At 41.4% G+C, this 27,215-nt stretch overlaps 1 protein-coding gene across 5 annotated transcripts in view; it reads left to right on the forward strand.

Moving 5' to 3' along the window:
- LOC118845679 (epoxide hydrolase 1-like) overlaps positions 1 to 27,215 on the forward strand; it is a 45,503-nt gene that overhangs the window by 13,583 nt on the left and 4,705 nt on the right. Inside the window, exons 1-7 of one of the 5 annotated variants that reach the window (XM_036753680.1) lie at positions 272 to 283; positions 13,121 to 13,305; positions 18,522 to 18,702; positions 19,706 to 19,933; positions 21,449 to 21,578; positions 22,431 to 22,642; positions 25,962 to 26,070. In XM_036753680.1, coding sequence (XP_036609575.1) covers positions 13,123 to 13,305; positions 18,522 to 18,702; positions 19,706 to 19,933; positions 21,449 to 21,578; positions 22,431 to 22,642; positions 25,962 to 26,070 — 1,043 coding nt within the window. In that variant the 5' untranslated portion in view covers positions 272 to 283; positions 13,121 to 13,122. Of the gene's footprint in view, positions 1 to 271; positions 284 to 3,359; positions 3,449 to 6,704; positions 6,853 to 13,120; positions 13,306 to 18,521; positions 18,703 to 19,705; positions 19,934 to 21,448; positions 21,579 to 22,430; positions 22,643 to 25,961; positions 26,071 to 27,215 lie in introns of those variants that run through there. The other 4 variants (XM_036753678.1, XM_036753677.1, XM_036753679.1 and 1 more) reach the window with 4 other exon arrangements.

Below are 27,215 nucleotides of genomic sequence, written 5' to 3' on the forward strand. Positions count from 1 at the left end.
TAATGCTTTGAATTTCACCATTTGCAAAGTATTGATCGAGTCTTCTCACTTCTTTCTAGTTGCTTTTCTGGCTAATCTTTGAGCTTCAGCATTGCCTTCATCTTTCAAACGAGCAGGTACATACTTCCACTCAACATTCACGTTCAGAGTCATATTATCCAGCTCAGTGAATTGGTCTTTGCGGACAACATCTTTATTTTCACTTGTTTTCCAGCCATTTTGTTTCCAGTTGGGAATCCATTCATTCATACTTTTGGTGATAAGTTGATTATCTGTGTACACAGTAAGTCTGTCCTTATTTTGGGCCTTTGGTTGCTCAGTCACTTTGGTAGCTGCTTCTAATGATGCTCTTTGATTTGTCTGTTGTCCAGAATGTGTACCACTTCTGTTTATATCATGGTCTGGTCCCCAGTAGACACCAATACCTCCTTGCACTCCTCTTTTATTATTTTTGCAGGCACTCCTTCTCTTATATTATTTTTTCAGGCCTAATCCTAACACACACACACAGTGTTAGGGTCTGATGCCTGGTATGATTGCCTGTATAGACTTTCAGAGCCTCTAGTCCACCAGCCATACTCACAGCTCCTTGGATTGTGTTTCCAACTCATCTCCAGTCTTTCCAAAGGCTTAGTGAAAAAAGAAAATGAGTCCAACCTTCAGAGATTGTGCCAAAATATATTATCCTTAATGCTTAAAGGCCTCATTCTAGCACGAGTAGCATGGAATACTATCCCTTGTCTTTCACCTTCTTCAGTTAGACAAGACATTCCTTATCATTCACTGATTTTGCCTTTCTTTCCTAAGTCAGGACAGTGGAGTAGTTTGCTCTATGAGGTCCAAAGGGTTTGTGCTTAAAGTTCAAGTTAGTCCCTTTCAAGATTTGACACAGGGCATAGATAATGTGCTTAGTCATCATTCATCAATAAGTGGGATCCTAGGAATGGTGTATAGGAAGATGGATGACAGGTTGAAGCTAGTCATTATTTTTTTTGAGGGGGGAAGGCAGGGTCACCCAGCTAGTAAGTGTGTCAAGTGTGTCAAGTTTCTGAGGCCAGATTTGAACTCAGGTCTTCCTGACTCCAGGGCTGGTGCTATATTCACTTCACCATCTAGCTGCTCCTGAAGTTAGTCATTCTGCCATTATGCTCAGTCCTTTCCAAGATGTTTGCCCCAATCTAAAGTCCCATCAGCATTGGGTGAGAGAATTTATGGTTGTGAGGCCCTAATCCCTATCAGATTTGGTCATCCTTTGATGTTTTTGCCATTCTGATGGACTTATAATGGTATCTTAAGGTTGCCTTGATTTTATTTTCTCTGATTCATAGGGAGCTTGATTGACATTTCACATTATCATTAGCAGCTTGTATTTAGAAATTTTACTGACTAAAGGCATGTGATTCTTGAAGAATAATTTTGAAAGAATGAATGGGGCCTGGCCTAAATATAATCTTGTAAGAACAAGAGGCCACTTCTTTAATCATGACCAAGCTGGGAAAGAATGAAAACTAGTCAAGATTGGGATTAGGGAAAATGGGTTGTCGTTTCATATTCTAAAATGTATAAAAGAGGCGTGAAATACAATTTGAGATCTTTTTCCTTGAGAAAGATCTTTTGCACTTCATGTTGTATACCAATTACAACAGCAATATGTAGGCTTTTTGTCGAGCTGCTCAAAGAGTTGGCTTGAAAGCCTGTGTATCAAAAGCTGAGGTATTTCGTAATAGACCTGGAAGGAGCTCTAGAGGTTTTTGAGTTCAGCTCTCTCACTTTACAGATGATGAAGAAGACCCACAGAGGTTAAGTGACTTGCCCACAATCAGATGTGTTATTTATAGAGGACTATGAATTTAAACTCTTATCCCCCAACTTCAAATCCAGCTGTCTTGCCCCTGTACCAAACCATCTCCTGTTTCAGAGGCCTGGAAACGTTCTTTTGGAGAGTAGTTTAGATTTCCGTGTAAAGGGATCAGCCATTGTCTCCAGAAAGACTGTTTATTCTTCCTGAATTCTTGGAGGAAGACTGGGGAAACCCTTCAACTCTAATGGGTCAGCAATACAACTCTGATTTACTGAAAGTTTGGGCTTCTACTTGAACTCTCAGGGAATCACAACCCCCTGGTAAGATTACGGGTCCCTTGTTTTGATACAGAGGTGTAAACTCCTAACTCAACAAAGAGCTAGTCTCTGTCTTGGAGACTCAGCTTTCCAGTAGTGTTTCAGCAGCCTTGTTAAGGAAGCATCTTTAGGATGATCAAGAGCCTCAAACTTTGAAGAACTCCTTCTGGAATCCACCTGCTAAATTTTAAGCAAATTATATGTTAAGCCCCAGTGTAAGGCAAGAACATTCTTCCCAAGTTCACCATCTAGTCTATCTCTAGAAATGCTTGTTGACTCATTTATTGATTGATTATTAGGTTATTTCCTCTGGCTTCTTTTCTCTAGCAGATTTATTTCAATGCCTCCAAACTTTCCATATATGTTCTATTTTCTAATTCTTTTCTCATTTTCTTTGTTTACTTCAGGATTCTCTCTGAAGTCTCCGCATTGATCATAAAAAAGGGAAAAGGACCCATGTGTACAAAAATATTTATAACAGCTCTTTTTGTGGTGGCAAAGAATTGGAAATTAAGGGGAAGCCCATCCGTTGGGGAATGGCTGAACAAGTTGTGGCATATGAATGTAATGGAATACTATTGTTCTATAGGAAATGATTGTTAGTAGGCAGATTTCAGAAAAACCTGGAAGGACTTACATAAACTGATGCTGAATGAAGTGAGTAGAACCTACACATGTTATAACAGCAACACTGTGTGATGACCAACTTTGATAGACTTAGCTCCTCTCAGCATTATAATGATCTAAGACAATTCTAAAAGACTCATGATGGAAAATTCCATCAACATCCAGAGAAAGAGCTATGAAGTCTGTATGCAGATGGAAGCATATTGTAACACTTTTTTTGTTTGTTTATTTTCTCTATCTTGTGGTTTTTCTTTCACAACATGACTAATGTGGAAATATGTTTAATACGCTTGTACATGTATAGCCTACATCAGATAGAATGCTGTCTTGGGGAGGGGGGTGAAGAATGAGAGGGGCAAATTTGGAACTCAAAATCTTATAAAAGTGAATGTTGAAAACTAAAAATAAATTTAAAAGAAATCTCCTCCTTCCTCTCTGGTGTTGAAGCCCAGGCCAGGAAAAACTTCACTCTCAGAATCCCACAATGTAAGAAGTAATGACTAACTTCAACCTGTCGTCTATCTTCCTATACACCATACCTGGGATGCCAGTTGCTGATGCATGATGACTAAGCATATTATCTGTGCCTTTTGTCTAATCTTGAGAGGACTAGCTTGAACATTAAACACAAATTCTTTTCACCTCATAAAGCAAACTGTCAGTTCCCCAGAAGAGAAAGGGAATCAGGCTTTCAGCAGGTGCAGTGAGTATTCTAGTTTATCTATTTCTCTTATAATTTTTAATATCTTCTTTTGTGTTTATCATAGATGTATTTGTTGGATTTCTAATTTTTCTATATATATTTAGTTTATTAATCCTCTCCTTTTATATTGTGTTAATGTATGTTTTCAGGTATAAAATTCTCCCCTCCCTGCAGAACTTCTTTATCTACATCTCAGAAATTTTGTTATTTCATTATTATAATTTTCTTTGGCATAATTTTTGTTTCTTGGTTTGTTCTTTGATCCATCATTATTTAGGATTTCATTGTTAGTCTTCATTTGGTTCAAATCTTTTGTTGTGCTCTCTGAACTGATTGCTATATCTCTTGCATTACTGTCTGTAAATGTCTTTTTTACATTTATTTGCCATACTTCTGCCCTAATGCCTGGACAATTTTTGTAAAAAGTTCAATGTGTTGCTGAGAAATAGACACACACACACACACACAAACACACACACAAATACACACTTAGCGATACTGTTTAGAAAATTCCATAAGTCTCTTAACTCTAGTTTCTCAAACAATTTGTTCAATTTCATAATTTCCTCTTTGTGTATCTTTCATTAAGATTTGTCTGAAACTGAGAGAGGGTTGTTAAAGTCTCCTGCAATTATTGTATTACTGTATATATCTCATGTAATTCAGTTAATTTTTCCTTAACTAGAGGAAATACTAAGTAAGGCATTCAGAGCATACAAGTTTGATATTGTTTTGTTGTCTGTGGTTCCTTTCAGCATAATGTAGTTTCCTAATTTATCTCTATGTTGTGAATTTTTATTTTTGCTTTTTCTGATAGAGTGATTGTGACTCCTGCTTTTTTGGATTCACCTAGTAAATAGCAAACTTTGTTCCAGCCTCTCATTTAGGTTTGTTCCAGTCACTACATTTAGGTGTGTTTCTAGTAAGCAACAGATTGTGTGTTTTACTTTCCTTTGTAATTGAAGAGCTTTTCCCAGTTACTTGCAAAATGTGTTGCTTGTCATTGGAATTGTTAAATTCAAGCACTACATGTCTTGAAGGTTACAGCACAGGTTTTTTATTTATTCTGGAGGTAACTTGTACATTCTTTTAATCGATTGTGTGTTTTCTCTGTTCAGAAGTTCTGGGCAGTTTTCTGTCTTTTTATTTTTTGCATTATATTGTTAAGGTTTTTGATCTGTCATGTTCCATCTAGAAGACCTGTAAGTTGTCTTTATCCATCTTCTCTTCAAGATCAATACATTTTGCTTGAACTTATCCCTTCCATATCTCGACTTTCCCCATCACGGTTTTGACATATCTCAGGGTCGCCATAAGAAGTAAAATGGGTGGGGCAGCTAGGTGGCATAGTGAGTAGAGTACCAGCTCTGGAGTCAGGAGGACATGAGTTCAAATCCAACCTCAGACACTTGACATACTAGCTGTGTGACCTTGGGCAAGTCACTTAACCCCAATTGCCCTGTCTTCTCCCCTCCAAAAAAAAAGAAAAAGAAACATATGGGAATTTGGGGGGAGTTTTGTGGAAGCCAAAGACGATACAAGAAGGCCAGCGGATGACACCAAAAAAGCTTAGAAACTCAGAAATGCAGGAAATATACGTATGATATTGTATAATATCTTTTAATACCATAATAATTCAGACTTCTTCTCTGATACAAAGGGAGGGCCAAAAAGTTTTATGTGGATTTTCCTGATATTGGAGGCACTGAGCTCGTAGCCGCACCACGATGTTGAAAGGATAACTATATAAAGATCATGTTTTATTTTAACATTATTGCTTTTTGCTCCTCTTCATCCAGGTTGTTCTTCATTTCTTTGTATTTGTATTCCCAGTCATTAGTTCTCTCTTTTGTGTTTTTGGCGAGATTTGCCTTTGTGGATTCAAGTTTTTTTTTATTTTGCCATTTGATTTTACTGTGTGGTCCATAAATTCTCCTTTCACAGTTCTTATTTCTCCCTCAAACCTTTTGGGAACCTCGCACTATGATTTCATGCTCTCTTGGGAATCTCCAGGATCCCCTGCTTCTTCAGGTGTCAATTCATTTTTGTTTGTCTTATTCAGAGGTGTTCAGGCTCATTTATATGATCTAGAGACCATAGTTCCCTCTGTAATTAATATCTTCTCTGTTGGTTTATCTGCTTGTGCTCAATATTTGTAACTGAACTTTCTTCCTCCTAAATTCTTTGGGAATTGCAGTCTTTTCCCCTCAAATTTCCTCATCACATACTTTCTTATTCCTTCTTTGATGGTATTTTCCCTGAAGGCTAGACCTCAAATCTATCCCAGTCTCCTCCCACCCTGGGGAGTTCATTTTTCTCTCACCTCAATCTCTGAGCCAAATGGCAGACAGCACTAGCTTCAGCTGGATGCCATCTCTCTGTCCTTCAGCCCTGGTGGAGCCCCACACATGCTAGTTGCAGTTCCCTTGCTTCCTTAGTGCTCTGGCTGGCTGGGTACTGCTACAGCACAGTGCAAGTTTGTGCAGCCATCCCAGATAGAGCAAATATTCTTCTTTCTTGCACCTTTCCCTCCACAGCAGAGGGTTGAAGGACTCGGGGTGGGGTGCGGTGGGGGAAGTAGCATTTAATTCTCTTCTTTATTGCTGTGGAATGGTAGAATGAGGGCAGGTGGGGGAGGCAGTTAGCTAGCATAGACTACAGCAACATGAAGAAAATTGCTGAGTGGGTCCCAGAGCACAAGTTGACAGACTGGGTTGTGCCCTGCTACCAGAGCATATATGTGTGCTTGTGGGAGACTGGGTGCTGAGTAAGTAGATTAGAAATTGGCCTTTTCTGCTATTAGTGCATCTGGTTGTTGCCTTGTTAGGGTTCTTGGTGTCTTAGGCTGCAACTGCATTATCTTCTGTGCATAGTTCTTTACTGTGGAAAGGTTTGAGAGCTCATGAAGATTGGAGAAAATGTCTTACCTGTCCTCTTGTTGGTCATGTGACTTGGAATATACACTCCAATGTGCATTCCAGTCCAAGGTATGAAGGAACGATGAACGATTTTACCCGTAACTAGTAATTTTGGTACCCAGCATATGCAGAATGAAGAGTTCCAGGGCAAGCATCCTCAAATTGACTTTGTAATTTGTGATCAGTTTTGTGAAAATGATTTTTTTAAACTGACTTGTGATTTTATCTGCTTAGAGAGTTCCTGGTGAGGGACTTCCCCCATCAAAGCAGGTGTCCTCTTCTTGGAAACTTATTGTCTTAAAGAAATGCCTAGAGCATTGAAAGATTCAGTGACTTGCCCAGGGTCACATAGGATGACTGAGAGGCATGACCTGAGCTCAGATCTTTCTGGCTCCAGGATTGCCTATGATACAAGATGGGACCAAGCATGGGATTTCAGGAGTTTAGGGAACTCTCAGGAGGATGAAACCCCTTCTTCTAATGCAGGTCAGTACCTTCTCTGCCATTTATGGTCTTAGAGATTTGCCTAGAATAATTTAGAGATTAAGTGACTGGCCCAGGGTCTTAGAGTCAATAGGACTTGAACCATGCCTTTCTGGCTCCAAGGCCAGCTTTCTAATCACTTCGCCACATTGCCTCTCCAAGAGCCTTGAGTACACAAAGTAATTGTCACTAATTTAGTTGAACTTGGGGGGAAGACTCTGGTACTAGCCCTAAAGGTGAAAGATCCTGGGAGATCTTAAGTCCATTTCTGGGGAGCTTGCTCTTAGGGAAGCAATTAAGAATGGAGAACAGGGTGGGGCTATATTCAGAAGGAGCTTATCTGGAGTCTCAGCTTTACAATGCTGACCAATTATTTTTTACGAACTGGATGTAACTCTTTCTTGTTTCTGCATTGCTGAAATGTGCTGCTCAGATGTAAATGGCACAGATTTTTTTTTAATCATCAACACATTTTATGGAATAGGACAATGTCTTAAATGAAAAAAAAACCCACAATAATGTCTTGGATGAAATCATCTGGATTAATGAAATTCACTCTAAGGGATCATAAGAGCTCATCAAGTCCAACTCCCTCATTTTACTGATAAGGAAACAGCCCCTAAGAATTTTTTGCTGTGGTCAAGATTATACAGGTATTAAATATCAGGGGTGGGATTCAAACCCATTCCCTCCAATTGCCAATCCAGGATTCTTTTCTCTAGGCTTCTAAAAACAAGAATTTCCACCAATTAAGAAAGTCATGGGATACATGTTGACCAGACCAACATGACATTTACATTTTGGGGGGGGGGGATCCTAATGGAAAGAACAAATGAGCCTCGTTAGAATACTTGGCTTTTGCAGGGTGTTGGAAAGCTGTATGAACAAGTGAATTACAGACATTTATGTTTTAGACCATGAAGTTGTGTTATTTTGAACCTTATCAGCATAATAGTGAACATTCCCATATGGGAGTTTACTACAGTTTCATAAGTGCCTTCAGGTCTGTTCCCAAGAAGTAAATGTGAAGCCTTGGTTTTACTTGCTCCAAAGTGACCAGACAAAATATCGTCCAAAATAAAAATGAAAATCACCCCTTTTCTCTTCATCTGGAGGAGCAACTAGGTGATTCAGTGGATAGAGAGGGCCAGGCCTGGAGTCAGGAAGACCTGAGTTTGAATCTGGCTTCAGAAATTTACTAGCTGTGTGACCCTGGGCAAGTCACCTAACCCTATTTGCCTCAGTTTCCTCCAAAATAAGATGGAGAAGGAAATGGCAAACCACTCCAGTATCTTTGCCAAGAAAACCCCAAATGGGGTCACAAAGAGTCAGACCAAATGGGGTCACAAAGAGTCAGACACTGAAACAACTGAACAACAGACCTCATCTGGGACACTGAGTGACTTGATGTGCGGATATGCTTAGTACAAAAGGGAGTTGGATGTGTTTTGCAGTAGCTGCTGTTGGTCTGTTGTCTCCCAGTCTAAGAAAGCACAAGGCAAAGGAGGCCAGTCAGTTCCCAGGCCCTGTGGCACAAGAAAAATTGTTAGTAGTCCTTTTTCCTTCTTTAACAAACAAAACTTGGAGGGACCCTCCCCAGTTGTCACTGTCAAAGCCTCAGAAAGATGAAGAAGGAAAGTCCCTTCAGCCAGGACCAACCCCAAAAGGCAGCCTCTGGACCTGGGCCAAGGGGGCGGGACCTCGCGAGAAAGGGGAGCAGAACCAGGGGTATAGAATTCCCTTGCTTTGTCTCTTTGGGGGAAATCTAAAGCACTTGCCCTGATTGAAAAGGATTAAAATCCTTTCTATTGGAGAAGCTGCCACATCTATTTTGTGTATTTACTTTCAAAAAGACAACTCTCATTTCTTTTGCTTTAGCTGGTTGTCTTACTCTCACAGTTCCTTGGAGCTATTTGGGCATGCTGAAAAAGAGACATCATTACCTAGCTGTAGTAGAGGGCTGACTACTAGGTTCTGAGAGAGGGGAAGGAGGTAAGTGAAAATGGCCTGTGAAGATGCAGCTTTTGAACCTCTCTGGGGCATTGCTCTGAGCTGATGCTCCTTCCAGCACCCCAAGGCCACCCCCTTGCATGTGATGTAATGCTGGGAGGGAGAAAAGAAGGAAGTAGGATAGTTTGTGGATGATTTCAGTTGGAAAAATGAACTAGGACGGTGATCCCGATAAGCGATACCATCATAGAGTGTTAGACTTGGAGTCAGGAAGAATGAGCTTCACGTCCTATCCCCCACTTCCCAACCCACTTACAAGGCGAGTCACCCTAAGCAAGTCACTTAACGTCTTTGAGATTCAGTTTATTCACCTGTAAAATGGTACAGTAATATCCCCTTACCTTAGAGGGTAGGTATAAGGACCCAAAGAAACAACCTATGTAAAGTGAGATAATATATGTACAGGGATTTACAAACCCTTAGGACAGCTAGGTGGTGCAGTGGGTAGAGTGCTGGGCCTGGAGTCAGGAAGACTCATTTTTGTGAGTTCAAATATGTCCTCAGACACTTACTAGCTGTGTGATTCTGGGAAAGTCACTTAACCCTGCTTGCCTCAGTTTCCTCAACTGTAAAATAAAATGGAGAAGGAAATAGCAAAGCACTCCAGGAAACTTTGCTGAGAAAACTCCCAATGGGGTCACAAAGCGTTGGATCCACCTGAACAACAAAGTGATATAGAAATGCTATGATTATTACCATTTGGTGTCAGCTGTTGTTACTTACTCTTACTGCCTTTGTGGCCTTGGACAAGTCATTCAACTTCTGGGCTGTGTTTTTGTCAAATGACAAATGATGGGGTTGGACTGGATGACCTCTAAGGTTCCCTTGTGCTTTGATTCTTTGATTTCTATGAAATTGTGTGTTACAAGTATTATCCTTCTCATTGTACTGATAAGAAAACTTAAAGAGGTTAAGTGACTTCCCTCTAGTCTCTCAGTAACTGTCTGAGGTAGGATGCAGACGGGTCTTCTAATTCCTCATTTAAGCACTCACCCTTCAGTGGTCAGCGACATGCTGAAGGGCCCCTGATAGACAGCAGAGCTGGGGCTTGGATCTAGGTCTTTTGACTCCAAATCTAGTGTTTTCCCCACTCTGTCACAATACCTCTTCTCTCACTACCAAAATGGCGGGAGGATGTTAGACTGGAGAAAAGCAGGATGTTATAGTCTTTTGTCCTCCCACCCAGGCACAGGCTCTTCGACAAATGGTAGGCTATCCTGCTGTCCATTAGGCACCCTCTTTGAGGAACCGAGAGGGCCAATACCAACTGTCTGTGGTTTCTCCCTGTTTTTGATCTTCCTGAAATCACAGAATTTGAGAGTTGGGAAGGAACCTCAAAGGACACCAGCCCATCCCAAAGGAGAATGAACAAGTGGCTGTCTGACTTCCCCGTGAAAACCTTTTTTGAGGTGAAATCCAAGTGCCGAATTGGGTGTCACAGGCCCTGAGTTCAGATTCTGGTTCTGCCATGAGAACATTGTACACAGTAACAGCTACATGGTGTGATGACCAACTTTGATAGACGTCACTCTTCTCAGCAGTACAGTGATCTAAGACATTTCGAAAAGACTCATAATGGAAAATGCTATCCATATCTGAATGCAAATTGAAGCATAACTATTTTCTCTCTTTTTTTTTCTTTCTCATGGTTTTTCCCTTTTGTTCTGATTTTTCTTCCACATGACTAATGTGGAAATATGTTTAATATGATCTATATACATATATATATATGTATATATATATATCCTATATCAGATTGCATGCCATCTTGAGGAGGGGGGAAGGGAGAGAGGGGGATAAATTTAGAACTCAAAATCGTATAAAAGTGAATGATGAAAACTGAAAATAACTAAATTAATTTAAAAAAAAAGATTCTGCTTCCACCACTTACTAGTGCTGTGATTTCAGGTAAGTCACATCATGTCCTTTCTCATGGGCCTCAGCTTTCTCGCCTGTAAAATGTAAGGGCTGGATTCAATAACTAGTCTAAGGTTCCTTCTAACTCCCTCTTTGTGGTCATAGACATAGAGGTAGCACCCGCTCCATACTCAGATCGCTCTGTAAGTTTTTCCTTGCATCAAGCCCAAATCTGATTCTCTGAAACTTTCCTCACACTGCTCCTACCTCCTGTCCTCTGGGGCTGAGCAGAATAAATCTAATCCTTCTTTCTTCCTTGGGCCAGGCCTTCAAATACTTAAAGACACTGATTGAATTCTTCCTGGGTCTTCTTTTCCCTAGACTCAACATCCCCAGTTCCACCCTTTTACAGCATCTACTATGCCTGTCCCAACTGAAATCTGACCTTTCTCAATATTTCTTAGTTCTAGTGCCTTCCCTCTATTAACTATTTCTTATATATCTCATATATAACTTGTTTGTACATAATTGCTTGCCTGTTGTCTCTCCTAATTCACTTGTAAGCTCCTTTTTGCAGGGATTGTCTTTTGCCTTTTTTGTATCCCCAGCACTTAGCACAGTGCTTGACACATAGGAGGCGCTTAATAAATGTTGATTCATTGATTGATTGATTGATTGGTCAGCCACCTCTTCATATTCTCCAGCTTTCTGGACATTTCCTTCTTATAATGTAGCACCAAGAACTGAATATAGTACTCCACCAGAGGTGTGACGAGGGCTAGTACCTCAGGGTTATTGCAACCCCTTGTAATGGGCACTGATATTTTGAATAAATCAGCTTGAGATTTCATTAGCTCGAAATCTAAACATTTTTGTCTAAAAAGAAGAAAGAATTGTGGTGGTATATGATTCAAAAAGGTCCACCCAAACCTTGATTAATATTAAACTTTGAATACAATGAACTGAAAAACAATTTTAAAAAAATATTCTTTTAAAAACTGTTTAAATCCTTATGTATTGTCAGTTCCTGTTTTAGTTTGTAAATATTCAACATTTATAGTTTGAATGAACAAAGCAGATCTTTTGAATATTGTTTTGGAAAAATTAAAACAAATTAATATATGAGGAAAAAAAACGATTTCATTAGCTCGTTCAGCTGCCATGCCATATTATTAACTCCTTCCATCCACTAAACCTGCTCAGCTCTTTTTTTTAGACAAACTCTTGTCAACTCACGCCTTTCCCATCTTGTTCTTGTGAAGCTGATTAAAAAAAATCCAACAGTAAGACTTTGCCCCTATCCATCCCTATTAAATTTCATCTTCTTAGATTCTGGTCATTGTTCTAAACTGCTGAGATCTTTTTGGAGCCTGATTCTTTGTCCCAGCCTGCAAGCTCTTCTTCCCAGCTTTGTGTCCTCTGTAAATATGATGAGGGAAGGTGAAAGGAAGGAGAGGGTATAAACATTTCTTTGGTAAGGCTCTCTAGGCAAACCTTTTGTTGATGCCCGAATGACCTTTGAGTGCCTTATTTCATTCCGACATTGAAACTGAACTAAGAGGGTTAATCCTGCAATACCCCATTTTCCCTGCCACATCCACCCAAGCACAGCATGCTAGATCGGTGGTTTAATGTGTAGTAACTATCTTATTACCACATGAAAGATACAGCCTTTGAAGCATATAATAGAGCAGCATCATAGAATAGAAATGCACTGGAATCGAAGTCAGGGAACTCTCTGTTCTTTTTCTCACTGCCTGGGAGACCTTGGGCAAGCCACCTTTTAGTGACTTGGGCTTCAGTTTCCTTATCTATAAACTTAAAGGGTTGATCCCTAAAGTTTCTTCTAGCTTTGACATGATGTGATCTACGGTATTTATCTTCTCTAGGCCAGTTACGGGTTCACTGATGGTTCAGGTTTATATAGCAATGTAGATAAGTAAGTTCATCTTCTGAGTTCACTCTCATTTCCAATAGCCAATACTTAATACTGAGCTTGTGAGAGTCTCCCCACATTCTGTGAAATAGGTGCTATTATCCCCATGTTACAGATGAGGAAAATGAAGCTTAAGTACACTAACTGCCCAAGGTCACACAGCCAGTAGGTGTTAGAGGCTGCATTGAATTCCAGGTCTACATTGAATCTTACGTTCAGGGCTCTTTTCACTGCACCATGCTGATTCATCCATGTCATCATCAAATGTGTTTACCAACTGCTAAGTCTGAGACTTGGCCCTTCAAAGTGAAAGAGCTAATGTTCCCTGTTTTTGAAGGGGGGCTGGGTTGGCGTGGTCCTAGGAAGAAGGCTGCGCCACTCTACTGGAAGCTTTAAGCCTTAGTCACTGGTCTCCAGGGGGGCTGACTGGTCCTGACCAGCTTTGCTTATGTGTGTCTTCTCTTACAGATATGTGGTTACAGATTTTTGTCGTCCTGTTTGTGGTCCGTTTAATCTACTGGATCCGTAACAGGAAAAATAATGAAAAATTGGAAATGAAAGACGCATGGTGGGGCCCAGGAAGTAAGCCTAGGTCACAGGAGGATGACAGTATCCGTCCCTTCAAGGTGGAAACCTCAGAGGAGGAGATCAAGGTAAGTAAGGCATCTAACTGGGGAGAACCAAACAGAAGAGATAAGCTGAGCTAGGAGACAGAGGGTGCAGTGGCTAGAGTGTTGGGCCTGGAGTCAGGAAGACCTGAGTAAGGATTTTCCTCTACCAATGTATCCTTCCTCTGCAACTTGTAATCTTACAGCATTGGTTGGGAGGGGCAGTATGGTTCAGTGGGTAGAGAGCTGCCTGTCCTACCTCTGACAACACAGTAGCCATGACTTTGGGTGGGGGTGGGGGAGGAGCATAGGATGGGGAAAGGGTGGGGTAATGCCCTTAGAGGTGAGGGAGAATGGAGTGTTTCTATAACCTCTCAAAGTATCACAGGCTTCTCATCAGTCTCTGGCTTCTTCCACACCACTTCTCCCCTCTGTCCCTGCCTCCCCAATCCTTGTATCCTGGCCACATACAGGGGAAGTAAGAAGGTAAGGGGTGAAGAGCAGGGGTAGGGGGGTTCTCTGTGGCCAGATGGCAGAGGTATAACTGGGAAAGCTGGAAATTGTGGCAAATTTGGCTGAATTAGGAGTTGCAGGGGGTGGGATGGTGTTGTCTAAGGTATGACTATTCCTATGTGTGGTCAGGTACACTAGAGAGAGTGCACACATGGTGAGAATCTTGAGAAACTAGGCAGTGAGGAACAAGATTTGTAGAGGTAAAAAAGACTGTGAACCTGGTAGTAACTTATTAAGGAGGAGGGTACCCCACCAACTTGGCAAGGACCCCAGGGGAGGAGGTTGTGATGGCTATAAGTCCCCAAAGGGCCTAGCCAGGAACGTATCTCTTGGCACCTGGACAAAGCTTACTAGTTTCAGTCTGGGCCTGGAATTTCCCAGCTGATGTGGTTCTTTGCCACCCGCTAGGCAACAGTGGAGAAGGGTACAGCTGTTGTGATCAGAATTAATCCATCACCAAATATTAATTATACTCCTACACTGTGCCTTGTACTGATTGAGGCACTGACCTGGATGTGTGTGTGCTGGGGAGGCGGGGCAGAGCAGGGTTGGTATCCAGAAATCAAATGAGTATAAGACATTCGTCTTTTTGAAGTGGTTACTTAAAAAAAAATGCATTCAAATGTTCACACTTAATGCACCCAAATAAGGTGTTGAGCATTTGGAGCAACGTGGTATAGTGGAAAAGATTACTAGCTCAGGTGATCTGGGTTCAAATCCCACCTCTTATGCTTACTACCCCTGAGACCTTGAGTAAGTTATTTACTTTCCTGGGCTTCAGTTTCCTTATCTTTAAAATGAGGAGGATGAACTAGATGGCCTTTGAGGTGTTATTTCAGCTCTCAGTCCATAATTGTGTGTAATTGTCTCTGCCTTCAAAGAACTTACAGCCTAGATAAGGAAACAAGCTTGGCACATGTTAGATGATAAGTATAATCCAAGGTGGTGGAGAGGGTACTCCCAGGAGAAACCTAAAGGGAGTTACTTTAGTTGTTTCTCCACAGAGCAATGTTGCCGCAACAGGCTTTGGGAGGTCCCACACACGGCTGTGCACTGGGGCAAGAAGATGTCCTATGTCCAACGTAGAGAGGTCAGACCTTGTGTAGAGAGCATGAACAGGTGCCAACTGGTAGCTGTGTCTCTCATTACCCAGTGTTTGTCTCTCATTTGTTGTTGTTCTGCTATGTCGAACTCTGCAAAGTCCGCAGGGTTTTCTTGGCAAAGATGCTGAGGGGTTTAGCAGTTCCTTCTCCACTGTGTCCCCGTTTTACAGATGAGGAAACTGAGGCAAACAGGGTTAAGTGACTTGCCCAGAGCCACACAACTAGTAAGTGTCTGAGGCCAGATTTGAACTCAGATCTTCCTCATTCCAGTGTTGGTGCTCTATCCACTGCTCTACATCACCGTCTCTCATCACCCAGGCATAGATCTTCTTCTTTTTGTTTGTCCTTCATTCCCAAAGAGGAGTATGACATCAGGGAGGTGATGCCATGACTTGCATGGGAATTGGATTTAAGTGAGGCAGGGCTGTGCAAATCACCAGCCTACCTCTCTCCTCCAGAGCCATCTGGGTCCAGTGGCAAGATGTAGATCGGGAAGAGTGGAGATGGCTCTGTGACAAGTCTAGTGTACAGAGCTAGGTGCAAATACAGAACCAAGAAGCAGTTCTGTGGCTCTGACCCTAGCCTAGTCTGAAACCTGTAGCAGAAGAGGTAGGGCAGGGAATCCAGACTGAAGGGGACCTATCATTCTGTTACTTTGAACCTTCAGAACTTTCCACGTGGCGATGGTGGGTACGCCCAGCGGTGGTCTACTAGGGCACAGTTATGTTGTTGTTCAGATCAATCTAACCTGGGTCAAGAAGTTGCAGAGCTCAGACCAAGAGGGCAACACTTAAACTTTACCCTGAATCAGAGCATTTTGAGCATTCCAGAAGTTGCAGGTCCCCAGCCTGAGCTGCCCCTGACATCCAGCGATAACCTAACATTCAAAAAAAAACAAAACAAAACAAGTATGTAGCCTTAGGACCCAAGAGGACCAAAGACGACCCACAGGACCAAACAGACATTCCCTACACAAGTGCACAGAACCTTACCCTAAAACAAATTACGAAGTCAGGAAGTAAAGGTGGGAGAATGAGCAAACTAACAAAAAAAGAATCCCATCATAAAGTGCTGTTTTGGTGACAAGGATATTTAAGACATAAACGCAGAAGAAGAGGATGGATTCAAAACATTTACAAGGAAGGCCTGAAAGAAAAACACTGCTTGAGCACAAGTTCATCTACAGCTTCTGGAAAAGATAAAGCAAGAGTTTAAATAAGAATTTTAAAATGATTTTATAAATGAAATAAAAGAGCTGGCAGAAACAATTGGAAAAGAAATGAGAGCACTAGGGGAAAAGGAAAAGAAATGGGAACAATGGAAGAAAGAATTAGAAAGAGAATTAATTAACAGCATGGCACAAGAAGTACAAAACCTTACACAAGCTACAGACTCCTTGAAAATGAGAATGGACTAGATATAAGTTAGTAGCTCCTTGAGATAAGAAATATTCAAACAAATTCAAAAGATTGGAAAATAAAATAAAAGAAAGTATAAGGTATCTCATGTCAAGAACAAGTGACTTGGAAAACAGATACAGGAGAGAGAATTTAAGAATCATTGGACTACCCTGAATGGCAAGATCCCCCAAAGAGTTTATTTCATATTTCAAGAAATCATGAAAGAAAATTGGTAAGATCTCTTAGAATCAGAGGGCCAAGTGAAATTAGAAGGAATCCACCAGTAATCTCCTGAAAGAAACTCTAAAATGAAAACTTCCAGGAACATTATAGCTAAAATCTTGAGTGTCCAGGTGAAAGAAAACAATATTGCAAGGACCAGAAAGTCAAGTCCTGAGGAGTCATAGTTGGGATCACATAAGACTTAGCAGCCACCATTATAAAGAATGAAAAACTTGGAATATGGCCTTTCAGAAGTCAGAAGGTAGGCTTACAACCAAAATTAACTTATCTAGTCAGTCAACAAATATTTATTAAGCACCAGTTAAGTGGCAATTACTGTGCTAAGAGCAGGAGATACAAAGAAAGACAAAAATCAGTCCCTGTTTTCAAGAAGTTCAAAACTGGGTATAATCCCAACAAGAAAAAAAATTGATCTTTAATGAAATACAGGATTTTAAGCATTCCTGATGAAAAGCTCGAAATTGCATAGAAAGTTTGAAATACAGACATAGAAGCCAAGAGAAACATTAAAAAGTTAACTCTGAGTGAGCAATCATACCATACTAAACAAAGGTAAACTGTTTACATTCCAGCGTGAGGATGTGGTACATGTAACATCTCAGAATCTTAGCAGGAGTCATAGGGGGAGTCTAATAAGACAGAAGGCCTGTGAGTTGTTTATTTTTGTTTTGATGATCTAAAAAAAAGAAAGAGAAGGGAAGGGAAAGAAAAAGGAATACACTGAGAGGGAAGGGGATAGCAAGGGTGGGGGGAAATTGTCTTACATAATTGGGTTGTTTAAGTAGAAGATTCTACAAAGGGGAAGAGACAGAGAAAATAGGTGACACTTGAACTACCTCGCTTTCTTCTGAACTAGTCAAAGGAGAAAAGAATACACAGTGGAATTCAAGGAAATGGGAGAGAAGCAAGAGGTGGATATAAGAGGGAGAGCACATTAAGGTAGGATTTAGTCTTAAGCAAAGCAAAGTAACCATGGAGGGTAGATTGTGAAGAGGGGTTTAAAAGGAAAGAATGAAAGGGATAAGAACTTGTAATTAGGTTCTAGTTGACAGAAAGAGGAGAGGGGCAGGGGAGTAGAAGCAGACTGCATCAAGCCTAGAGCACTGGTGCTGAGCACACTCCTCTCTCACCACCCTCTTCTTTATAAGGAGGGTTCAGGTAAACTCTGATCAACAGAACTAATCCCCATTCCAGGAAAGTAATGATGAAACCTGATGTTTATCTCCAAACAAAGAGATGATGGACCTTTTTGAAGATTGAAACCTTTTTTATGTGTGCGACATGGACAATGCAAAATTTGTTCTTTTGTGCCTTTGTTACAAAGGTTTTATTTTTCTTTCTTTTTCAATAGCTGGGGGAAGTTGGAGGGAGAGAAGATGAATTTCATTCATCGAAATAAATTTTTTTAAAGATGTCTCTAGGACATAGGACATCCAATTCGAGATGTCCAACAAGTAGTTGAAGATGCAAAACTAGAAGATAAGAAAGAGGTTAGGGCTGGATAAATAGTTGTGAGAATCATCTTCATAGATGTAATATGGTCATTCCAAATGAGGGGCCCATCACAAGAGTGAAGGCATAGTATTTTGCTTGACTATACATATTTGTTATAAGGGAAGGCTTCTATTGGGTATGGGAGTGGAAAGGGTAAGTAAGTTAGTGGTTAGCTGACAAAAAAGGGAAAAAAGAGCATTAAAAACATTTTAAAATACCATAAAAATACTGCTTTCCTAATTCAGTAGCATATTGTGAGTTTATGTGCACAATGTAAGTTCTTGCTCTAACTTTGTTCTGCCACTAGCAAACTATAGTATGCACATACAGAAACTTAGATCTGGAAGGGGCTTCTGTTCCCCTAGGCAAAATTCTTTTATTTTTAAAGACGAAGAACTGACTACTTGATTTGCTGTTTAAATGTTTGTGGATGTCTCCAGGGAATAGAGCATTCCATATGTGTCCTCTCCCTCTGTCACTCTTTGTTCCTGCTTTTTCCCCCTCCCAGGACTTACACCAGAGGATTGATATGACTCGATACACACCGCCCCTGGAAGATTCCGGCTTCCAATATGGGTTCAACTCTAATTACCTAAAGAAGGTGGTTTCCTATTGGAGGAACCAGTTTGATTGGAAGAAGCAGGTGGAGATTCTCAACCAATACCCTCATTTCAAAACTAAGATTGAAGGTACTTTTCCAAAATATACTTCTCCACCTTAGCCTTCCCATTGTTCTGTGACAGAGTCAGGATGTGTTCATACCTTGAATACCTGACTCAACCATGTTCCCTAGCCATGCTTCCAGTAGTAGTTGTTTTAAACTGAAGGATCCCCTGGACCTGGGGACTCATGAAATCTTCAAGGTGACATTAAGAGGACATCTCATCTGTCCCCATCCCTTTAACAAATCCAGCCAAGTTCAAACTATCTCAGAGAGCGAGATTTATGGCCTACTCCTTTCATTATTCCAATGTTAAATGACGACCCTCTTGTTTTTTCTTATGCCCTAACCCTAGAAATCTTAAAAACAATCTTTTAAAAAAAGGCCAGGGTTTCCTAAAAATGATCCCTTACAGGACTCCCTTGGAGGGCCAGGTTACTATCTGTTCCATAGCACCTGGGAGCCCATCTGTTCCTGCATACATATGACCTGATTCCTGGGTTAACCTGCCTTCTCTGCCATCCACAGCAGATTCCCTGCCCTAAGGTGATTTTTGAATGTGGAGGAAAATGTTGGTCTTCCTCAGTTTGTTTTTGTGGAGATAACTGAAGGGAATCACCTCCCCATCTCCAATAATCTACCCTCTGGCCTTCCCTACTGCCAGGAACTGCCTCACCTCACACCCCACATCCATGTCTTCCTGGTGTCCTTCCCTAGTACTAACATTCCTTATTCAATAGATGTTTATAAATATAATTGGTAAATATAAATATAAAATATAAATGTTTGTGTGCCCAGGACTAGGATAGATACTAGGAGGACAGAGTTTAAAAGCCCGCTGGAGAGACAAGATAAGAGCATGAGAAATTATGAGAGAAAATATAAGGCACTAAGAGATAAGCAGTGTGGCCAAGATGCTAAGTTTCCTGAGAGCATGGTGTGGGTTGTGGTGGGCTGTAATGTGTAGCTCAGGACCTTACCCAGGTAGATTTATTTGACCTTGGACCTGACCTTACTATGTTTCCTTCCAGGGATTGACATCCACTTTATCCACGTGAAGCCCACAAAACCACCAGCAGGCCACAAAGTAAAACCATTGTTAATGATTCATGGTTGGCCTGGCTCCTTCTACGAATTTTACAAGATCATACCCCTCCTGACTGACCCTGAGAGCCATGGCATGAATTATAACCAGGTCTTTGAAGTCATCTGCCCTTCCATTCCTGGCTATGGCTTCTCTGAAGCACCTTACAAGCAAGGTAAGAATGCTGGCCTGTGGGGATTGTGCAACATTCCCATTTGGTATCCATCTTGACTAAATTCTCTCATACACATACACTTCCCGGGGGATCCAGGATAGGGCTTACTATCTTTAGAACCAGAAGATGCTACTGGGAGCGGAGGGACCACAAACAGAGAGTGGGAAGAGTGAATTTTGAAGAAACAAGAATAGTATAATCAAGGAATAAGGTGGAATAGGGGAGGGATAAGAGTCATTGTGTGAAGGTTGAGAAGCACTGGCTTTGGGGAAGGAGGACTGCGAAGAACAGGGTTAGACTCTCACAGCTCACAATCACATTCTTATACTTCCCCTTTAGAGGGGCTGGTGAACAGCAGGGGAGAGCAGAACATTGAATAAGACTATCTTTTTGGCGGGGGATGAAAATGGCAGTCGGGGTTAAGTGACTTACCTGGGGTCACACAACTAGTAAGTGTCTGAGGCCAGATTTGAACTCAGATCTTCCTGACTCCTAGGCCAGTGCTTTTATCCACTGTACCACCTAGCTGCCCCTAAACTATTCTGTCTTAACAAACTTAAAACCATCTGTGAACAAGCTATTCTCCTGCAGACTTGAGTGCCCAAGGGCTCTTCATGAGTATGTGCCCATACAGAGCAGAGTCCTACATCTGTATTCTTGCCATTATATGCACAACACACACACACACACACACACACACACACACACACACACACACACATATTTATCCATTCATGGATCCACTCACATTTAATTCGACTTATTGAATTTAATTCAATTATCATTATTAAAATTAAATCATTTTTAGATGCCTGCTCTATTGTAGATGCTAGAAACATATAGTCATGTTTCCCCTCGGGTTTCCTTCATCTCCCTGTCTTTGGCTAGACTCATATGTTGGGGGGGTTTCCATCTCTGTCAGCATGTTAGAAAGCCCTGAGGACTAGGTAGCCGTTGTTCTGCCTAATGTCAATCAGTTCCCTGCCTGCCTAGAATGGTTCTGCTGCCACTATGTTCCCCCATAACCTCAGAACCTCTCCCCAGCCTACCTTCTTACACTAGCACTAGCACCAGCATCATAGAGGTGCAGAAATGTTGTGTGGGCAGGAGAAGAGATGCTACTGATAGATGCAGTTGGCTGGTGATGGCAACACAGGGCAAAGTGATGGGGAGAGTGATCACTCTCTCCCCGCTACTGACATTGTCCAGTGGTGCTTGGCTTCTGGAGAAGAGAGGGAGATGTGGGCTAGAAGCACTAAGCTCCACACTTTCTTTATCCCAAGTGTAGATAGCATGGGTGAGGGAGTCAGAATCCTGAGGCCTCTTGGATGATGGGGGTGGGTGAGAGTTCTCTCCATTGGTACAGAGCTCCACTCTTTGGGTTCTGCTAATCAAGGGATAACAAAGGGCCTGATAACTGGCCCATGGGACTGAGGAACCACATAGATAGAAACCAGATAATGTCTAGGCTCAAAAGATGATTTTTCGGATTCTGCCTACCCAACTCTTTTCCAGGCTTCAACACTGTGGCTGCTGCTCAGATCTTCTGTAAACTGATGAGCCGCCTGGGCTTCCAAGAATTCTTCGTCCAGGGTGGTGACTGGGGTTCTCTGATCTGTACCAACATAGCCCAGATGGCGCCCTTGTGAGTGCTGCATTCTTGCCTGTTGTTTGAATATACAGGTGGTTATGTTGATGAGACTGGTCTAATTAATCTGCAGGGAAGGGCCATTCATAGCCACAGAAGCATCCTCCTCCCCTGAAGCGTTCTAGTGTGGCAGTTTTACCCCCATTTCCACTCCATCTGTGGTACCCTGGTCCTGACTGGTACCAGACACAGATTTTGGCTCTTGCTCTAGATCTCCCCCTGTTATAGTACACAAACTCCCTGGTGCCCAGTAATTTTTGGGATGAGGGTGATGGCATCCATAAAGGCCTACTGCCATTTAATGCCAAGGACTTTTTAGCACGAAGGCTGAGTTTTTGGGGTGGGATTTAGACCCAGGCCTTTCTAACTCCTTTCTTATCCTCCATATACAGCCACTCTTACTCACCAGAGACACAAGTTGTCCCCATCCTAAAAGGGGTGAACTGAGATCCAAACCAGTGATGTCCTAAGCCAGTTCCCGTGTCAGAGTTGAGGGGAGGGAAGGGGAGATTGCCAGCAACTAGGATCTTGGGTTGAGTGCTCTGGCTACTGAAATTTGGGATACACCCTGGGTTTAATGATCTGTAATCTCAGCATCCCTCTAACTCAATAACCTTCTGAAGAGGTTAGAGTGGAGCCCAATAGACATTGATCCTAGATGGCCAGAGGCTGAATGTAGTGTCTGGATTCCCTTCTTTCACCCTATGTTCCTTGACCCCACCTTTTCCCTTTCTCTTGGACTTTGTCCTTTACCCCTCCTCCCCATTCTCTTTACCTTCCTTTCTGGCCCCCACTTCCTCCTTCATGGCCAGCTGACCTGACCTAAATCCCCTTCCTCTGGATTCCTAGACAGGTGAAAGGCATCCATATGAATATGTGCTTGCTTGATTCTCAAACCTTCTTCGTCTTGGGGTCTCTTCTGGTGGGACGGTGGTTCCCATCGCTTTTTGGCTTCCAGAAGAGGGATTTGGAGTTGTTGTACCCTGCCAAAAATATCCTCTATACAATGTTTAGGGAATCTGGCTACATGCACATCCAGGCCACCAAGCCTGATACTGTAGGTAAGTAAGAAGTCACCCCACTGCCCTGCTTATGGAGGGGATTTTCCAGAGGCCCAGAATTGGCTGATGGCAAAACAAATAAACCAAAACAAACCCAACCATCCCAGACTTTAAAGTAACATGGAAGTCCTTAGGCTGGCCCCAGCCTTTCTACTCCATTCTGAGACTTCATCCAATTCAATCCAATTCAGTTGACTAAGCATTTATTAAGTTCCTGATACTGTTCTAGGCACTGAGGATATACCAAATACTGTACTAGGAAAGAAAAAAATAGAAAAGAAAGTGGGCTCTGCCCTCAGGGAGGTTATGTTCTTTTGGGGGAGAGCAACTTGTACACAGACAAGTGTACACAAAATGTTTGCAAAGTAAATAAATTAATTTTGTGGGGGATGGGGAGAGAATTTGTTAAAATGCAGGGCAATCAGGATAGGTGTCATGTAGGAGATAGCATTTGGGTGAGCCTTGAAGGTAAGGTTACTGAGGTAAGGATTACGTAGTGACAGAGGTGAAGAGGGAGAGTGTTCTGGGCATGCTCAAAGGTCCAAGAAAAGGAGGTCATTGTAAAATGAAAGGGTTAGACTAGGTGGCCTCTCAGGACATTTCTTGCTCTCCAACTTCTTTTTTTTTAATGATAGCATTGTTTTATTTTTAGTTTACAACACTCGGTTCTACATAATTTTGAGTTCCAGATTTTCTTCCCTCCCTTCCACCCTCCCTCCCCAAGACGGCATGGAATCCCATATAGCTTCCACATATAACTTCGCATTGAATTAATTTACACACTAGTCAAGTTATGGAGAAGAACTGTGATCAAGGGAATGAATCATGCAAAAGAAAAAACAGGATCAAAAAAACCCAACCCAAAAACAAGAACAAAAGAGATAAAAAGAAAAAAAAGGGGGGGGAAAGGCTAGCATGAAGTGTACCTCAATCTGCATTCATACTCCATAGTTCTTTCTCTGGATGTAGATAGCATTCTCCACCGTGAGTCCTTTGGAGTTGTCTTTGTACCTTGTGTTGCTGAGGAGAGCAAAGTCTGTCAGAGTTGGTCCTCACAGAATCCATATATCTGTGGTTGTATATAATGTTCTCCTGGCTCTGCTCCACTCACTCAGCATTATGTCGTGTAAGTTTTTCCAGGTTGTTATGAAGTCCGTATCATCTCCATTTCTTATAACACAATAGTATTCCATTACCTTCATATACCACAGCTTGTTCAGCTATTCCCCAGTTGATGGGCATCCCTTTGATTTCCAATTCTTAGCTACCACAAAAAGAGCCACTATAAATATTTTTGTACATATGGGTCCTTTTCCTGCTTCTGTGATTTCTTTGGGATACAACCCTAGAAGTGGTATTGCTGGGTCAAAGGGTATGAACATTTTTATAGCCCTTTGGGCATAGTTCCAAATTGCTCTGGATCAGTTCACAACTCCACCAGCAATGTAACAATGTTCCAATTTTCCCACATCCTCTCCAGCATTTATCATTTTCCTGTTTTGTTATTTTAGCCAATCTGACAGGAGAGATGTAGCATCTAAGAGTTGTTTTGATTTGCATTTCTCTAATCAGTAGTGATTTAGAGCATTTTTTCATATGCCTATAGACATCTTTAATTTCTTCCTCTGAAAACTGCCTGTTCATATCCTTTGACAATTTCTCAATTAGGGAATGACTTATATTCCTATATATTTGGCTCAGTTCCCTGTATATTTTAGAAATGAGGCCTTTATCAGAGACATTACTTGTAAAGATTTTCTCCCAATTTTCTGCTTCCCTCCTAATTTTTGTTGCATTGGCCTTTTTTGTACAAAAACATTTCAATTTAACATAATCCAAATTATCCATTTTGCATTTTGTAATGCTCTCTCTCTCGTTGTGTCATGAATTCTTTTCTTTTCCATAAATCCGATAAGTAAACTACTATTCCTTGCTCTCCCAAATTACTTATAGTATCAGCCTTTACTCCTAAATCATGAACCCATTTTGACTTTATTTTGTTATATGGTGTAAGATACTGGTCTATGCCCAGTTTCTGTCGTACCATTTTCCAATTTTCCCAACAGTTTTTGTGAAACAGTGAATTATTAGCCCAGAAGCTGGCCTCTTTGGGTTTATCAAAGAGTAGATTGCTGTAGTCGTTGACTTCTCCATCTTGTGTTCCTATCCTATTCCACTGATCCACAACTCCGTTTCTTAGCCAGTACCAGGTGGTTTTGATGACTGCTGCTGTATAGTACAGTTTAATATCTGGTATGGTTAGGCCACCTTCTATAACATTTCTTTTCATTAATACCTTAGATATTCTAGACCTCTTGTTCTTCCAGATGAATTTTGTTATTATTTTATCCAGCTCTGTAAAAACATTTTTTGGTAGTTCAATTAGTATGGCACTGAATAGATAGATTAATTTAGGTATAATTGTCATTTTTGTTATATTAGCTCGGCCTAACCACGAGCAACTGATATTTTTCCATTTATTTAGATCTGACTTTATTTGCATGAAAAGTGTTTCATAGTTATGTTCATATAGGCCCTGGGTTTGTCCTGGCAGATAGACTCCCAAATATTTTATAGGGTCTACAGTAACTTTGAATGGAATCTCTCTTTCTATCTCTTGCTGTTGGGATTTGTTAGTAATGTATAGGAATGCTGAGGATTTATGTGGGTTTATTTTATATCCTGCAACTTTGCTAAAGTTGTTTATTATTTCAAGTAGTTTTTACTTGATTCTCTGGGATTCTCTAAGTAAATCATCATATCATCTGCAAAAAGTGATAATTTAGCTTCTTCTTTTCCTATTCTAATTCCTTCAATTTCTTTTTCTTCTCTTACTGCTACAGCTAACATTTCTAGTACCAAATTGAATAGTAGGGGTGATAATGGACATCCTTGTTTCACCGCTGATCTTATTGGGAATGCATCTTGGCTCTCCAACTTGTAACCCTGTGTAAAGTGATGTCATATGGAAGAAGAATTAGAATCTCTAAAATCTGTGGTCCCAGAAGGGAAAAGTCAGACCAATGAGTGGAAATTATAAGGACACAAATTTCTGCCAAGTGTAAGAAAGATATCCTTAAGCTGCCTTATGAGGTGGTGAGCTCCCCATCACCACAAGGATGCAAGCAGAGAGGTTGATAGACTGTTTGGCTTGAATTGGGTGGGGAGCTGGACTAGCTGACTTTCAAGTCTCGTTCTAACTTCATCAGGCAGATAAGGCAGGAATTCTTATTTCCAGTATTTCTCAGTTAAGGAAACTGAGGTCCAGATGAGTGAATTGACTTGCCAAAGAGAACCTGACTTTTTTTACCCATACTAGGCTGTGCACTGAATAACTGCCCTGTGGGATTGGCTGCCTATATCCTGGAGAAGTTCTCCACATGGCGCACTTCAGAATATCTATACCTAGAGGATGGAGGCCTGGAGAAGTGAGTAGCATTTTTCCTCTCCGTAGCTTAGACCCCAATCATACCAGAATTGGAGAAACCTAGACAAGCAGAAATCTTGCCTCTGCTTCTTCACACGTAACACTTATCTTTATCTCTGGCTGCTTAGCTCTCAGGGGCTAGAAATGAGTCTTCTGTTTTGGCCAACTCAAATCCTAAGCCTGTGGGGCAGGACAGGGTTGCTAAAAATTATCCCCTTTTTATATATGTAGAAGCTGAGATGCAGAGAGCTAATATTTTTTACCCAAAATACATAGTGATGGATCCAGGAGTAGGATAGTAACAGTGGGCAATGGGCAATGTGTCCAGAGCCCTATGAGTGCAGGAGAATATAGTGAAAGGGGCAGCAAGGCATAGTTGATGTATTGCTTGACTTGGAGACAGGAAGACTTAGATTCAAATCCCACCATAGCTACTTATGAGCCTTGGTGACCCTGGGCAAGTCATTTAAGTGCCTCAGTTTCCTCATCTGTAAAGTGACAGAGGTGAAATCGATGGTCTCTGAAGTCCTTTGCAAGTCTAAATCTATGAGCCTATGAATGAAAGAATCACTCAACTGAGAGACAAAATGGGAATTTGGCTGGTCTCTCTCGTGGGTAGGATCCTATTCTGGTTGTATGAGCAGGCAAGAATACTTGGAAATCATTGTCCATTTCTATTTCTGAGAAGGCCAGTCTCCAAATAGCAGGGACTCCCAGCTTTGACAAGCTCAGTCATGTTCCATTAACTCCAACTCCAGACTTTATTCTCCAATTAGCCTGTTTAAATGTTTAATATTGACACGAGTCTTAGTCATGTATCCTGTGTAAACTTTGTCTTCCTGAGTGCCTAGAAGCTCTGTGTATACAGCAGGCACTTAAAATGAGTATTTTGAATTGAAGTGAAGATATAGTCATTGCTCAGCCAACTGGCTCCTGGATCCTCATGCTCTCTCTCTGGCGGCACCCTAGCTCATGACTGGGTGTTTGTTGGGGGTAGCAGCTGGAGAGAGAGAAGGTTCTCATCACAGGCTGTGTCCCACCCTGGCCTTCCCCACAGGGGCCCCTTTTTTACTTGTATATACCTCACTGATGGCTGACATGAATTTCAACTCTGCCCTCCGGTTTCAAGCATGCAGGCTATCAGGG

The sequence above is a fragment of the Trichosurus vulpecula genome, chromosome 4 (assembly GCF_011100635.1).
Source record: "Trichosurus vulpecula isolate mTriVul1 chromosome 4, mTriVul1.pri, whole genome shotgun sequence".
Taxonomy (NCBI): Eukaryota; Metazoa; Chordata; class Mammalia; order Diprotodontia; family Phalangeridae; genus Trichosurus; species Trichosurus vulpecula.